General features: G+C 64.7%; 2 protein-coding genes across 3 annotated transcripts in view; one reads left to right on the top strand and one right to left on the bottom strand.

Moving 5' to 3' along the window:
• Positions 1–11,815, top strand: part of VWA5B2 (von Willebrand factor A domain containing 5B2) — a 31,666-nt gene extending 19,851 nt beyond the window's left edge. For both annotated transcript variants that reach the window (XM_019532824.1, XM_019532823.1), the window contains exons 7-22: positions 558–682; positions 907–1,083; positions 4,198–4,308; positions 4,577–4,779; positions 5,037–5,151; positions 6,165–6,350; positions 6,458–6,656; positions 6,818–7,113; positions 7,732–7,957; positions 8,034–8,348; positions 8,428–8,565; positions 9,236–9,355; positions 9,683–9,760; positions 10,248–10,317; positions 10,594–10,702; positions 11,070–11,815. In XM_019532824.1, the coding sequence (XP_019388369.1) occupies positions 558–682; positions 907–1,083; positions 4,198–4,308; positions 4,577–4,779; positions 5,037–5,151; positions 6,165–6,350; positions 6,458–6,656; positions 6,818–7,113; positions 7,732–7,957; positions 8,034–8,348; positions 8,428–8,565; positions 9,236–9,355; positions 9,683–9,760; positions 10,248–10,317; positions 10,594–10,702; positions 11,070–11,726 (3,125 nt within the window). In that variant the 3' untranslated portion in view covers positions 11,727–11,815. The remainder of the gene's footprint in view (positions 1–557; positions 683–906; positions 1,084–4,197; positions 4,309–4,576; positions 4,780–5,036; positions 5,152–6,164; positions 6,351–6,457; positions 6,657–6,817; positions 7,114–7,731; positions 7,958–8,033; positions 8,349–8,427; positions 8,566–9,235; positions 9,356–9,682; positions 9,761–10,247; positions 10,318–10,593; positions 10,703–11,069) is intronic.
• A 347-nt stretch (positions 11,816–12,162) lies between these two features.
• Positions 12,163–15,121, bottom strand: part of ALG3 (ALG3, alpha-1,3- mannosyltransferase) — a 5,231-nt gene continuing 2,272 nt past the window's right edge. The window contains exons 2-9 of the mRNA XM_019532523.1: positions 14,825–14,966; positions 14,602–14,749; positions 14,353–14,513; positions 14,041–14,161; positions 13,386–13,591; positions 13,134–13,210; positions 12,823–12,967; positions 12,163–12,642 (exon numbers count right to left, since the gene is read on the bottom strand). Of these exons, the coding sequence (XP_019388068.1) occupies positions 12,459–12,642; positions 12,823–12,967; positions 13,134–13,210; positions 13,386–13,591; positions 14,041–14,161; positions 14,353–14,513; positions 14,602–14,749; positions 14,825–14,966 (1,184 nt within the window). The 3' untranslated portion in view covers positions 12,163–12,458. The remainder of the gene's footprint in view (positions 12,643–12,822; positions 12,968–13,133; positions 13,211–13,385; positions 13,592–14,040; positions 14,162–14,352; positions 14,514–14,601; positions 14,750–14,824; positions 14,967–15,121) is intronic.

Below are 15,121 nucleotides of genomic sequence, written 5' to 3'. Positions count from 1 at the left end.
GCTTCACTTCCAGCCCTTGAGCTGAATCTGGGCCAGGAGGCCGTGTTACCCAGTCCCTAGGGAGTCCTCGAGGCCACGTGATACGGCTCCATGTGCCGGATGGCTCTGAGCTGGTTCCAGCACGTGGAGCCCGGCCGTGGCCCCATCTGGCATGTGGGATTGCTCCACAGCTGGATCTGGCCCATGGGATTGCTCCATGGCTGGATCTCGCCCGTGGACCAACTCTGTGCCACTCATCCAGCCCCGGAGCTGGAAGGTTGAGCAGCACGGGCTTGGCGCCGTGCCTTTCCCAGCTGGAAGCATTGGGGTGGAGGCTCCCCCACATGAAGACATGGCTGGTATTGCAGATTGTTTTCCATTTGCCTGGCTTTGAACAGCCTCGGGAGGGCCCTTTCTGTCCTGTGGCATGCTTGCAAAGGGCAGGGCTCTTGTGGCCCAGGCTCCCCTTCCAGCACCTCACTTCTCAGCTGCTTTCCCCTTTAAATGCTTAATTCAGCAGCCAAAGGGCTGCTGGGTGGGTGCCACGGACCACTCCGAGTGTCTGTCCTTGTTCCCAGAGCCTCATCACCCCCACCTCGTTATCGAGGAAGGCACGATGACGTACCAGGAGTACGAGGCGCACATCCGGAGCCGCCGGGACTACGTTCGAGTTGCCAAGAGGGACAGCGACGGGGAGAGACAGGTGACCTGCCCTGGGGGTCTTTGGCAGGACAGTCCAGGGAAGGGGCCAGCTAAAGGACTGAGGCACAGGCAGGGAAAGGCTGGAGCATCAGAGGAGTAGGCAATTCCAGTGCAGGGCTTGGTGCATGCGGGGTTGGAGGCTGGGGCAAGGAGGAGCCCCCCAAGGCTTGTGGGAAGGGGAGGAGGGCTGGCAGAGCTTACCGGTCCCCTCACTTCTGCTTGTAGGTGGCCTTTGTTCAGAAGCGGTTCCACAAAGACATCTTCCACAACCCGGTGCTGATGCTGAACTTCTGTCCGGAGGTGGGCAGCTTCCCCACCGACCTCCAGACCATCACTCGGGAGATCCTCTTCCTTGTCGACCGCAGCGGCAGCATGAGCGGCCCCAACATCGACCGCATCAAGGTGGGCAGGTGCAGGGCCCAGCTCTGGCCTTGGCAACGTCCCCCTGCCTGGGGGGATCGGACCTGGAGCGCTGCCAGGAGCAGCCCGTGGCCACGTGGTCCCTGAGCGCTCAGGAGCGTTATGGAGCTGTCTGAAACCGTCCCATTACGGGGAGGGTGGAGAGAAGGGATTTCGGTCACTCTCAGATTTGCTTCATGCTCATCACAAGGCTTGAGTATAACACGGCGACTCCATCAGTCTCGGTGGTTGCTCGGTCGAGATCAGGGCGAGCTCAAGCTAAGAGCGCTGCCGTGGGAAGGTTACGGGGAGGGGGCCTGGCCATAGCTATGGCCTCCTCAGCGGCGGAGAGAAGGGACCCTCCGGTTGGTTTCTCTGCGCAGTCCATCAGGGCCTGAGCCGGCCAGGGCTGTGTAATGCCCCCCTCCTTCCCTCCAGCTTTTGCCGTTGTTGGGCTGGAGGGGAAGTATCTTGGAGGGTGAGGCTTGCTGGTTCCAGCTGGAAGTGCCAGGGCCCTTCCTGGATAGACTGATCCGTGGAGGAGACGGTCGGCCAGCACGGCTCTGGGCAGGGAGTGAACAAGACGGGCTTCTCCTGAGCCCGGAGGAGTGACGAGGGGCTGCTGCTGCTGCTGACCCAGGGGTGGCTGACAGCCTGAGCTGCCCAGGGAAACATTTGTAGTAGCAAAATAAATCCAGCGAGGAGGGTTGGACCCTCAGGGCTAAATCCGGCCCTTCCTCTTGGGGTCCCTGGCTGCGGCACCCAGGGTGACTCCAGTGAGCTGGTACCAAGGAGGTGGGGGGGTAGGGGAATGAAGCCATGGGCACAGCAGGGGCGGGTACTGGGGAAGGAGGTATGGACTGGTTAGAGGTGCGGGCTGGCATCTGCCTTTGTCTGGATCTTCTCGTCCCCTCCCCATGGGGCCGAGGCTGCATAAGTGCCCTGGGCAGCACCGCTGTGCCGAAGCGGCCTCTGCAGAACAGCTCCACAGCTGCTCTACAGCTCCTTGGCCCCTCTTCAGACCAGCTCTTCTGGCTGGATTTTTCCCTTTATTTAATAAGGCGGACCTAGAACCAGCACTGAAAGCTGTGAGGGAATACCTGGCACACGTGAGAGCAGCCAGTCTGGCTGGCACTCGTCCCAGCACAGCGCAGAGCAATGTCTGGAGAGTGGCAGAGAGTCCTGGAGAGGCCTCGGTGCAGCTCTACATGATGCACGTGCCAGAGGGTGACCAGAGAGTACATGTAGCCTCTCCCTATGACAGCAATGGGACAGACCCTCTGCGGGGTATCAGCAAGAGAAGTATGAGCAGGTGCATTGGGGGCCAGACAGAGACCTGGAAATGGATGGAAGAAGGGAGCATGGTAGTTTCACGGAGAGATGACAGGAGGGAAAGCACTTGGTCGTGCTTCATGGCGTCTTGCTGGCATCGTTCGTCCTAATGGCTCCGCAGCCAGTGCTGCAGTGTGGCTTGGAAACCCTGCGAGGCTGAAGGAAGGGGCCTGGTGAATGGCATTAAAGCTGGGATGTAGGTCTTAGTGGAGACTGCAGGCCGGGACCCTGAGATGAGGGGGCAGGTGACAGAAGCATGGTCCGGATACAGGTGGCCACAGCCCAGGGGGTCAGGAAGAGGCAAGGAGCCAGACCGGAGCAGGGGGACCAGACGCAGGTGGGTTGCGGGGCCAGGGTTTGCAAGGGTCCGGGACATAGCAGTCACCCTGGCTAGAGCCATGAGCTAAGGGTGCTAGGAACAGGAGGCAGGGAGCCAGACGGGTGTCACTAGCCAGTGTCTGGGGCAGACAGGTGTATCTGTATGGGGCTGGGATGTGGGCATCACCAAGCCAAGCCACGAGCCTGGCGGTGACCACCAGAGGACTGGGGTCTGCGGCACAAGGGTCCAGGCTGCACCTGGGACCAGGAACAAGGGTGAAGACAACAAGTAGGACCCCAGGACCAGGAAACTGGGCATAAACTGGCTGCACCCAGGGCCTGGGACACTAGGAGTGAAAGGCAGGAGCCAGGAAACGAAGACCAAGGAGGCAGCAGCCCGAGGGCTTTGCTGCTAAGCACTTGGGGCAGCTGGAGGTGGTTAGGCCGCTGGTGTCCTGGCTCAACCAGGGCCAGCTGGGGGCCATTTAGCCTGCCTGCTCCCCCGACAGCAGGGGACAGAGCAGGACTCTGAGTGCTGGGGGTGTGCTGAGCACGTCTCAGCCCGGCTCTCCCTGGCACTGCCGGAGAGCTGGGCGACCCCCTGGCCCAGCCCATGTCAGGACCCGGCTGAGGGAGTGCAGCGTTCACCTGGTGTTCGACGTGCCAAAGCTGCCGTATAAACATTAACGGATTTATCTTCGTTACGCTCCTCATTAGTGCCCGAAAGAGAAGCTGACAGCCGGCTTAATGCCATTCAGAGCCGAGACCAAGGGAGGAAGCGACAGGTCGCAGCAAGGGCAGGGAGAGGATGCAGAGATGGGGAGGGAGACCCGAGCCTTGGGGAAACATGGGGGCTTCCTAGAGCAGCAGCGGGGGGTCCTCTGCCTGGGAGGTCCGCGAGCCCTGGGACTCCGGAGGTGTGATGCACTGGGCAACGCTCAGCTGGTGCAGCTCCGCCGGCTGCACCGCCGGTCATGCCCCTCCAACTCAGGGGGCATGGCAGGGCCTTGGGACAGCTGCAGGACCTGCCCTGCAGGCTCTCACCGGATGCAGCCAGGTCCAAAGGTTGAGACTGTCATCCCAGCCATGGTGCTGCAGCCGCCGATCCTTCACAGCAGACAGCTTAGGCTCCTAATCCTCCCCTTCCCGGCTCAGCCTCTCCAGTTGAATCCCCCTCTCTTTCTTCGTGCCGCCTTCTGCCTCTTTTCCCCCAGTGAGCCTGTCCCCAGCTGCTCACTGGTCCGCTCCTCCTGAAGCAGCATCCGCAGGCCCTGCTACTCGGCCCTGTCTGCAAAGAGCAACCCCCGGAAGACCTGAGCACGGTCACCCAGGGAGTGTCAGCAGGTGACACCCGAGCAGGACAGCTCTGCTCCTGCCACAAGCACTCCCAAGCAGACAGCACCCAGCTCCGAGATCTCTTCTCTCACCGTCCTCACCTGCCTGGCGTGCTCGGTTTTGTCTTCCCAGGAGGGCTTGCTGGTGGCGGTGAAGAGTCTCCCGTCAGGCTCCTTGTTGAACATCGCTGGATTCGGCTCCAACGTCAAGCCGCTCTTCCCAGCCAGCAAACCGTGCAGCAACGTGAGTGCTGTGCCCGGGAGCTCGGGGCTTTCTCTGTCCAGTATCCCAGGACCCAGGCACCCTTCCTGGAGCCCCTGTGACCCTCCCTCCCGCCGCGGGCACCCAGGGCCCGGTGCTGTCTGCTTGTAGCCCAGCCCCTTCTTGTCCTGCTTATCTGTCCTCTCCTTGTCCTGCTGCCTGCTCCCTTCATGCTGCTGGCCACGTGAGGAGGGGAGAGGAGTGAGGGGTTTCGAGGGCTCTGCGGGTAACCCCCGCCCCGTGTCGGCAGGAGAACCTGCGGCTGGCCTGCGAGCACATCCAGAAGCTGCGGGCAGACATGGGCGGCACCAACCTCCTGGCAGCCCTGAGCTGGATGCTGGGGCAGCGGCTGCACCGGGGCTACCCCCGCCAGCTCTTCCTCTTCACCGATGCCAACGTCAGCAACCCGGGGCGGGTCATCGAGCTGGCGAGGAGGCAGGCAAGCACCGTCAGGTACAGAGCCGGCCGGGGGCACGGGACACGTTGGCAGGGCTAACACTTTTCTGCTGGGGAGGTGGCGCCCGCAGCTATCCCACGCCTGCGCTCATGAATGCCTCCCTGCCCCCCGCATCTCCGGCCCTGGGAGAGGGAGCTCGGTGCCGTCTAGAGACCTTGTCCTGTCATTCAGGCAGGGCCTGTTTCCAGCCAGGCCTGGGGGCTCTCAGAGCAGCCCCTGGGTGGCTCTATAGCAGCCTTGCTGCTCCTTGCAGGTGTTTCAGCTTTGGCCTGGGCTCTGGGGCCTGTCGGAGGCTCCTGAGAAGCCTGGCCAAGGTGAGCCGAGGTCGGGCTGAGTTCCTGAGCCCAGGGGAGAGGCTGCAGCCCAAGGTAAGAGCCTCTTCCCTGCCGCAGGCGTGGGGCTCGGGCGTGCTCTCTATTGGCCCTCCAGCTGAGGGTGCCCACGCCCAGCAGGCATCGACCACCACTGCCCTGTCTAAAGCAGCATGGGGACTGGCACCGGGGGCCGAAGGGCTGAGGTGTCGCCGCCTGCCCAGCCCAGCTGTACCGTAGCGAGGGACAGCCCCACTCAGGGGAGCGCGCAGGCAAGGGAAGGCGTCTTGCGGGGGGACTGGCAACAAAACCGGCTCTCCCCACCTCCTCCTCATGTAGCCCTTGGGCTGGAGGGTCTTCCCCTCCACAGAGCAGTGCTGCTGGGCTCTGGAGCAAGCTGTCCACATCTCCCACCTCCAGGATGGGACGTCGGAGGGCCGGGAGCAATCGGGACACTGTGCTGGGGAAAGACTCGTAGGATCCTAGAGACGTGGGGCTGGAAGGGAGCTCCAGAGGTCACATCCAGTCCAACCCCTGCCTAAAAGATCAGCCCTGTGCAAACCATCCTGTACAAATCCATAAGCTAACCTCCTTTAAAGCTTAAAAACACCCTGCCACATGGAGCAGGAGCTTGGGCAGGGGGGACAACCAGCAAAGCCCTTGAGGCCTGGGAAATGCCCATGGCAGAGCGGGCCTGGTTATGCCGAGATCATCCCCGACCAGCCCCTCCGTGAACACCTCCAGCGGTGGCGAGTCCACAACTTCCCCGGGCACCTGTTCCACTGCCTCCCTGCTTGCACAGCGAGGAAGCGTTTCCTGAGGTCCAGCTTAAGCTTTCACCCTGTGCTGCCCCAAAATGTGCCCTCCTGCCAAGACCAGGCTTCTCCGGTGGCCTCCTGCTCCTCGGGAGGCAACGGCTTGGGCTGCACGCTCTAGAGGGCCTGGCTGCGGGGCTCAGCATCACTCGTCATCCTCTTGGCTCCAGGAGCGGGTGGGGGTCCTGGGGGTTGTGTGCGGCAGGGGATGCGACGAGCTGCTGCTGACAGCCCTGGCGCTGGGCCCCTCCTCAGCTGATCAAGTCCCTGAAGAAGGCGATCGAGCCGGCTGTGAGCGACATCACCATCGACTGGTACGTGCCTGACACCATGGAGGCACTGCTGTCGCCCAACGAGATTGCGGCCCTGTACCCTGGGGACCGTCTCATCAGCTACTGCACCCTCTACAACATCGCCTGCTTCCGGGACAAGAAGGCAGTGGTAAGAGCCCTGCCTGGGGGCGGCGGGGCAGGACCCCAGCACCGGGCCGTGCCCACCAAAGGCCTGGCCCCGAGCTGTGCTGTAACCCCCGACGCTGTCCCCTGCAGGGCCGGGAGCGGGCGTGTCGCAGCCTGTCGCGCGGCTCTGCGGGGTCCGTGTTCCAGTCCCCGGACGAGGCCTCTGGCCCAGACGGGCCCCCGCTATGCCCGGCTGGGGAGAGCCAGGACCTCAGCTGCACGCTGCAGGAGATCTCCTGTGAGATCTCCCTGGAGCTCTCGGCCGGGGGCGTGGAGGAGTCGGAGAAGAGTGAGTGCATACGGAGGCCCTGCGCTGCCTGCTGGGGTGCTCGGGCTCGGGGGCTGCAGCAGCTTCTCCCTGTGCCCGGAGGGAGCCGGCCGGCGGGGAAGCCTGGGGTGGGGGTGTGCCTCGCAGGGAAGAGCAGCACTGCAGCTGCCTTGCCACGGCAGGTGGGGACCTCACGTCAGGGGCAGACATCTGGAAGCGGATTTATGAGGCGTCCTACATCCAGGAGCAGTACGTGCTCACCCACTGCTCCGTCAGCACCGACCGGAGCCAGGACCCGCTCTCCCACAGCTCCACCAGCAGCGAGTCCACCGGCTCCCGGGACATAGCGCCCGACGGGGGCTCGCTGGCCCGGACCCCTGAGGCAGCCTCACAGCAGGGCCAGAAGAGCGTGTCTCTGTGTGAATCCTCCACCAAGTCTGCTCCGCTCCCGCAGGCCCAGGTGACAGCTGCAGCTAAGGTAAGGCCTCCTGTGACGGGGGCGGCGGGGGACAGAGGTCGTCCTCTTGCCCCTGCTTCCCTGCAGGGCCTGATCCCTGCGCCCGGTACCCCGGGAAAACAGAGCCCTCTTTCAGCATCCTCGGCATCCTCCATGTACAGGCTCAGACCCGCACCCCCTCGCCCCAGGCAGGACTTAGCTGGGTCCTGTCCTAAGGCTGGACCACCAGGGGCCCAGCGATGGTCTCTCGTGCCCTTTAAGGCAGGGGCAGCTTTAAATACAGTTTCATCCTTACCTACCCACCAGCAATACGGTTTCCTATTGCTGCTCTCCTGCCTACTCGCTCTGCAGCCCGAGGACCAAGCATCACGGGGCTGAGTTTTCTGTTGCCTGGCTGAGGAAGGCAGAGGCGGGTGGAGCCCCATGGCCCTCAGCCCCTTGCGCCCAGGTTGAAATGTGTGTGGAGCCGTGGCTTTGCCATCAGTTAAGGCACTGGGTGGGCAGCACATTGCCCCTTGGCAGGACCCAGACCTTGGGCTGTGTGGGCAGGATCCAGCTGGTGCCTTGCATGGCCCCCTGATGGGTTGGAAGCCCCCCAGCACAGGGCCCTGCGCCCCACGCTGACCCCATGTCTCCCAGGTGAGCATGGCGCTGAGCTCCGAGGAGCTGCTGCGGCGCAAGAAGGCGCTGGCACGAGCCGCCCTCTCCGGCCGCAGCTTCTCATCCCCACACGGCGAGCTGGACGCCCACCGCCTGCGCCGCACCCTGGAGAAGGTGTCCCGGAAGCGGAACCGGTCCCTGGAGGGGCGGCTGGACGAGCTGGGGCCAGGGCTGCGGCTGCTGCAGGGGAGCCAAGCCGACTCCAGTGAGTGCTGCGGGCGGTGGGGGGCACCTGGCTGGCGTGGGTCCCTCACCCAGTACCCCGCCTCGCTCTCCGGCAGATCACCTGCTCTCGACGCCGCACCTGGACTGGGACATGCTGGTGGAGCCCCCCTACCTCTTCAGCACGCCCGAGGGCGAGCAGGCCACGGTGCTGCCCATGCACTGCCAGGTGGTGATCCACGCGCTCAGCGCCGGCAAGCCCGTCTCCTGGCAGGCGAGTGCCGCCCTGGAGTCTTTGCTGCATGCCAAGGAGGCTCCGGGCAAGGAGGAGCAGGCAGGGAAAGGCTGGGACAAGCTGCTGCACCGCCTCACTGCCCGCTCTGTCATCCGGGACCACGAGAACACGGCCCAGCGAGAAGCAGAGCTGGAGCACAGTGAGTCCTGCCCGGGGGCCCGCACCCCTCGCCCAGCCCGGCCCTTCCTGCACCTCCTCACCCCACATCTTATCCGCAGGCTTCGCCCGGCGGTTCCGCCTCAAGGCCATGCAGTCCTCCAAGGCCTGTGACGTGCCCTCCATCTACACCTGCCTGGTGCCCGTGGACCCCTCCACACAGGAGGCCCTGCCCACAGCCCTTGAGGTTCGCCGCGCAGGTAGGACCCCAGGGGCCCGGCTTCAGCATCGCGGGGAGCCCGTGGAGCTGGGGAAAGACCAGGACTTGGCCTCCTGGGTCTGTGTCCATTACGAGTGTGGTGCATCTTGTTGGCTTTGCTGTCCTGGGAGTGCCCCCCTCTCCTCCTCCTCGTCTTTTGTATTCTGAGTTCTCTCTCCTGCTTATACTCTGCACCGTCCTTTCACAGCATCTGACAAAGGAACCGGGGTTCACCAAAGCTTGTCTATACATATAGTCTTGTTTTGGTAGTCTGGTGCCGCTTAACCTTTTGGCCCTGCAGGCCAGGTGGCATGGAGCTGGTCTGTGGGCTAGTTGGGGCTTAGCATCTCCCCCTCCCTGCCTGTGTGCTGGGGTTAGGGCCCAGAGCCCCCACACTACCTCCACCCAGCCCAGTGCACGGGGTTTGGGCGCTCCTGGATGACGGAGCTGTGGGCCCGAGGTTAAGCACCCGAGTTAGTCCGTACATATCTGTCCTGCCTGTGGGCTGACTTCAGAGCAAGGTGGTTAATGACCTCTCATGGGTGCACCTGTCAGAGGTCTTAAGAGGATGAGGCCAGGAAGCCAAGGAGAGGGGGCAGGAAAAGTGCAGCTGAAACCAGCCCTGGGGAAACACGGGCAGCTGGAAGCTGATGGGGGCTGGGTCCTTGCAGGGAGCTCACTTGGCCACCAGCGTGGGTCCCAGGCCGGGAGCCGGCGCCAGCGCAGTTACTCGGTGGGCCTGGGCCGCAGGCATGACTCGGACGAGCTGGACGACGCTGCCATCTCTGGAGGTACCGACCCAGGCTGGTATTCAGGTCTGGCGCGTGGTGCCTGCGGAGGCCCCACCGCGGCCTCCCTCAAAGCAGCCTAAGCCCAGGGCCGGTGTTGGGAGCAGGGTGCACCCTGGCTCTGCCCACAGCCCAAGGGCAAACTTGAGGACCAGCATGTTGGCCCTCCAGGGTGGTGGGGGCCCCTGCAGGGCTGTCTGTGGGGGCTAGGACTCTGGGGCAAGCTCCTACCTCTGGCAGTGGGACCCTCGAGAGCCACCGCAGGGGCTGAGCTCAGCACCCTCAGTAGCTGCCCAGGCCCTGCTTGGCCACCCCTTTGCTCCACTGCAGAGCGCGATGGGATCCCGGCGTCTCCGGTCAGCGTCTCCTCCCCCACCCAAGGCTGGGAGAAGCAAAGCTGCCCCAACGGTGAGTCCCACACAATGGCTGGGGGCTCTGGCCAGCAGGGCTCAGCCCCTGCAGGGCAGACACTATGGGGGCACCCAAGGGTGAGGGCAGACTGCCCTGCGCCTGGCAGGCTCTGTGGCTCCTGCTGGGCTCTCTGGTGGGAATGGGAAACCTCTAGCTGCTATGCTTCCAGCCTGTAGGCACGAGGACAGCTCGGCCTGGGACGTGGCTGGGTCTCTGCAGCAAGGGGAGTGGGGGGGCTGCGGGAAAGCTGCCCTGTTTGCATGGGCACACCTGAGGGCATCCCCTGGCAGGGCATGGGAACACCAAGGTGGGGAAGAGGGTCCAGCCCCCCGACCCTATTGTGCATCCTGCAGGGCCCTTCCCCAGCCAGAGAGCAGGGGGGCCTGGGCCAAGGAGCTGCTGTGGCACCGGAGGGGGACCACTCCGCCTGGGCCAGAAGCAGGCAAGCGGGGCTGTCCCCTAGTCTCCTCACCTACCATTGCAGGTCCCTCGGCCAGTCCCTCTGCCAACTCCGTAGGATCCCAGAAGTCTGCCGAAAGCTTTGTTGGTTCCAGGTGAGCTCCAGTGCCCGAGGCCTGATGCTGGCTGGGACCCGGTCCCCCTGCTCTGCCCAGCCACCTTCCTCTCTGGGAGGGAGTGGGTCCTGCCAGGGCTGCATCATGGGGAGGGAACCTGGGTAGGGTCTCATGAGCTGGGGGCAGCATGGCCATGCTGGACCCCTTGGCTAAGGGGCTTGGGTTGGTCCATTCAGGGCTGGGCTCCCCCTGGCTTTGGGGGTGATGGGGCATCCACTAGTGCCAGCAGGTGCTAACCAGCCTCCTCCCTGGCAGGTTCAGCCTCAGCCGGCGCAGGGGACACGGCTTGGCAGTGTGGCCACAGTGCCTGACCCCAGAGGGCGAGCCCCCCCGCGACCGTGCTGCCCACGACTACCTGCCGCTGGTGAGGACCCCCTGCTGCCCCAGCCCTTCTGCGCTGCTCCTGTCCAACAGCCCCTGAAGGAGCTGAACCCCCCCCAGTGCCAGGCACACGCAAGCTGCATCCGCTGGGTGGTGCCAGTGAGCACCAGCTGGCACAGGCACCACAGAGGCCCGTAAGGGAGCAACTCTCCCAAGGCCTACGTGGCGCGTGCAGCTGCATGCTCATGGCCCCAATCCCAGGCTGCCCTGGTCACAAGGCCGCAGGGTGGCTGCCTCCATCAGTGGTGCCCAGGAGCAGGCCCCAGCCATGAGCAAAGCCCCCAGCTCAGCTGGCAGAGGGGCTGCCTCAGGGCCCCCCAGCCTTCCCAACCGTTCACCTGTCATCCCAGGTGCGGCTGCAGCAGGCTCCGGGCACCTTCCAGCTGACAGAGAGCTTCGCCGAGGCAGTGCAGATCCCCCTGGACCGCCTGCGCCGGGCCTCGCCCTACGCCTCACACCGCGCCAGCCTCAGCCCTGCCTCCTGTCCCTCTCCGGGGCTCCTGGGCACCAAGGGCAGCCTTGAGGGTGGTGCCAAGCCTGTAGGCAGCCAGCCCTCCCCTGAGGGAGAGGAGCCCAGCCAGGAGGTGCCAGAGCCAGGCTCGCCCCAGTCCCACAGCACCTGCTCCGAGGTACTGAGCATGGCCGTGTGGCCAGACAGTGGCCGTGGGTCTGAGACAGATGCCTACGACCATTCCCCAGCCCCCTCGGAGGCCGGCCTGAGCCTGCAGGAAGGCGCAGGGCCAGAAGCTGAGGAGGGTGACCTGGAGAGCGCCAGCTGGGCCACAGCTGTGGCGCTGGCCTGGCTGGAGCACCGCTGTGCTGGCTTTTTTGTGGAGTGGGAGCTGGCAGCAGCCAAAGCAGATGCATGGCTGCGGGCGCAGCAGCTCCCAGAGGGCGTGGACATGGGGTCCCTGAGGGGGGCGGCGCGCCACCTCTTCCTGCTGCTGCGCCACTGGGACGAGAACATCCAGCTCAACATGCTCTGCTACAGCCCCGGCAGTGTCTGAGCCCGAGCTGCACCCTCACCTGCCCAATAAAGAGGCTTGGCTCCCATCAGCTGTTCCCACCTGTCCTTGCACTGCTGGGGGGGAGGGGGGAGGGCACCCCCCTTCTGACTGTTACCCCAGGGGAGTCTGTGCCCAGCTGGGCAGCCCATGAGCAACAAGGGGGATAGGGGCATCAGGGCAATCCTGGTACACGTTCATGTGGGCTCTAGCTCTGCCTTGGGTTTGGCAGTGCATGGATGGTAGGGGGAAGAGACAGTAAAAGGGCCTTTTGCTCTATAGGAGCAGGGGTAAAGGGGGGCAGCCTGGGCTAGACCCTACGCACTGCCTGCCTACCCACCCTTGGGTAGGGCTGGGAGAGGCTGGCAGAGTGGAGGACCCCGTGCTCCTGCAGCTATGCTCCCTCCTTATGCTAGGAATAGACCCCAGGAGTTCTGGCTCCGAACCACAGCAGCTCTCACCCTAGAGTGCAGGCGAGCTCCTCCCTTACAGGCCCTGTCAGGGAGGGGCTGGAAAGCCTGCAGCAGGGCTCTGCCACCTTTATTGGGGGAATCCCAGCTAAGAGCTGGTACCCTGGTGGGACCCCATCCCCTAGAGAAGCTGTGGGGGCAGTCCTGGCTCCGGTGGGGCCAGCCAAGTCAGCAGATAGTTGTCCAAGCCAGAGCACTGCTCCTGGAGGTGCAGAGCAGAGCAAAGCAGAGTAGCCAGCAGTTCCCATTGTCCAGTGCCCCCATCTCACTGTGTCTTTTTCGGGGAGGCCGCGACTCTCCTGGGGGGGCCGCAAGGTTCAGGCGAGGAGGTCGGGCCATACCAGAGCTGCAGCAGGATGACTCCGTGGCAGGCGTGCAGGGAGGCCGAGCTGTACACCGTGGATGGGTACGTGTTCCAGGAGAGCTCGATCAGGCCTAGGACCAGAACCCTGCAGGAGCAACAGGCCCGTCAGTGCCCCCAGCCCTGTCGCTCCTTACTCCGACCCACAGCCCCACCTACCCCAGCAGCGAGGCCAAAGTAAACAGAACCGAGCCACGTAGAGAGGCCCTAAGGATTCCCCCGTCCCCTTGAGCGTTGCAGAACAGGGCAGGGCGAGGTGGGCATGTACCGGAGCAGGTGCCCCAGTTTCTTGGCAGGGGAGCCCCACAGCAGGTAGGGCAGGGTGTGGAAGTACCAAACGTAGAACTGATAGTGCAAGGACCGGCTGCAGCACACGCCCACAAAGTTGGAGCTGAACAGCACAAAGATGATCTGTGCACAGCTGTCAAGGAAGCTACGAGCAGGAGCTGAGCTGAGTAGAGGCCTGTGAGTGCCTGTCTGCCCCCATGGCACCTTCCAGCCCAGCCAGGCCCTGTTCCCAGATGCTCTGTGGCCCCCAGGACCATCCACCTCCCATCCCCTGCCCCCAGCTCTGGATATCATTGGGTGTTAATGGCTGCAGTGATGTTTTCCTGTCGGCGGGATCCCTCAGCAGGGACAGGATGCTCTCCTCTGACCTGCAAGGAAACGCACCAGCACTGACGTCTGCCCCTTGTGGGGCTCCTTTCACCAATGCCGGAGTATCCAGGCAGCCTGGGCCCCTTTGTACCCAGCAGCAGGCTAGACTGGGGTCCCAGACCTGTTGGCTGGGGCCAAGCACCACCTTGGGGCTCAGCTGCTTCAGGCTCTCACCTGTGCCACCGGCGCAGTGCCAGCAGGGCCAGGGCGGTCAGGTGGGCCACGAGCAGCGCTGCATGAAAGGCGCGGTGCTGGAAAACTTCCTCGGGCAGGAAGCGCCAGTTCACCGTCCACTTGAAGAGGAACTGGCGGCCCAGGTCAAAGGAGCGGCTCAGGTACCCACCTGGGTTCTCCAGTAGGAAAGGCAGCCCCAGCACCACCTATGAGACATGCCAGGCCCCCAGGTACTGCCATGGTCAGGATGGTGGTGTGGGGACAGCGGAAGCAGCTCTCTTCCCCACCCCTGTCCCTTTCTGTGGCTCCACAGCCTTGTGCCTGGGGGTTTGAGGGTACAGGATGAGCATATGTACTAAGGGCGACATGGGGGACTGGCTGAGGACTTCCCCTCTGCCATCCCTGCCTTACTGCTGCTGCCAGGCCCAGCCAAGTGCTGGCTCTGCCTGTCTGTCTGCAGCTGGGAGAAGCCAGTTGTTGAAGCAACAAGCAGCTGACCCAGGCTGGGGGATCTGCTGGGCTGGCCCCAGCTGGAATGGGGCAGATTTGGTGCTGGGGTGGGCAGCCTGGGCCCTCTCCCCTGCCATTCAGCCCTTCAGGGGCGACTAGAAGCATTCACGCTGCCAGGAGTCATGCAGCTCTGGCAGCACCGTACCTGGAGCACTGCGCAGATGGCCAGCTTGGGGATGGCGCCCACGAGGCCGAAGCGCCGCAGGAGCAGGAAGAGGAGGCCCGGGGCAAAGAGCAGCACGTTCATCTTCACTGACACAGCCAGGCTGGGGGCAAGGGCACAGTCAGTACCTGCCTTCACAGGCTGACCCTGCACCTGGGTGAACAGCCCAGCAGAAGGAGAGAAAGGGAGCTGGACATGGGGATGGGGGCCCAAAGCCCTGCCCCGTGCTGGGCTGGGCGCGCTCTGCAGGGGATGCCCACGACCGGGCCGAGGAAGAGAGGCCCCGGGACCGACCTGAAGAAGCAGCAGCCCCAGGACCAGCGCTCGTCCAGGAAGAGGTTGACCGCCACGAAGAGGATGGCCATGGCGACGGGGTCATTGAAGAGCCGCAGCAGGAAGATGGAGTGGACGCGGTAGGAGGCGCAGCACATGAAGAAGAACACGTAGGGGGGCACCTGGGCCGGGGCCCGCGCGCCGTCGGCAGCCTGCCCGGGAGGAGGGGAGCGCCCCGCCCCGCCCCGCGGCCCCCGCGGCCCCGCTCACCTTCCGCGCGCGGCCGTAGATGCGGAAGACGAGCACCAGCGTGGCCAGGTAGAGGCCGGCGAAGAGGTGCTGCGCCAGGCGGATGTCGGCGCCGCGCCCCGTCACGTAGTACAGCCCCAGGAAGATGTAGACGAAGCCGGCGGGGTAGCTGTGGGGACAGACAGGCTGCCAGGGGGCTGCCCCGGCCCCGCGGCCCCATCCCCGCCCCGCGGCCCCTACTCACACCAGGGGCCCCGTGTCGCCCTTGAGCTGCGTGTAGTCCAGGGTCCCGTTGGCGACGCCCTCCACCTCCGCCATGTAGGCTTTCCAGTCGATCTCCGTATCTGCGGGCGGGCGGCGCGGGCGTGAGCGGCGACAAGGGCACCCTGACCCCGCCCGGCAGGCAGGGCCCGTGCCCCAGGGGAGGGGGCGCCGCACCCCCCGCCCCGGCACGGCGGCCGGGCCGCGAGGCCCCGCGCTCCGTCCCGCCCGCACCAGGGTTTGCCTCCTCCGCACTCCGGACCCCCCGCCCCGGGCCCGC

Source organism: Crocodylus porosus, unplaced genomic scaffold, assembly GCF_001723895.1.
Source record: "Crocodylus porosus isolate Cpor-Errol unplaced genomic scaffold, CroPor_comp1, whole genome shotgun sequence".
In the NCBI taxonomy this organism is placed as follows: Eukaryota; Metazoa; Chordata; order Crocodylia; family Crocodylidae; genus Crocodylus; species Crocodylus porosus.
The sequence above is the reverse complement of the archived record's forward strand: the minus strand, read 5'-3'. Positions and strand labels throughout refer to the sequence as shown.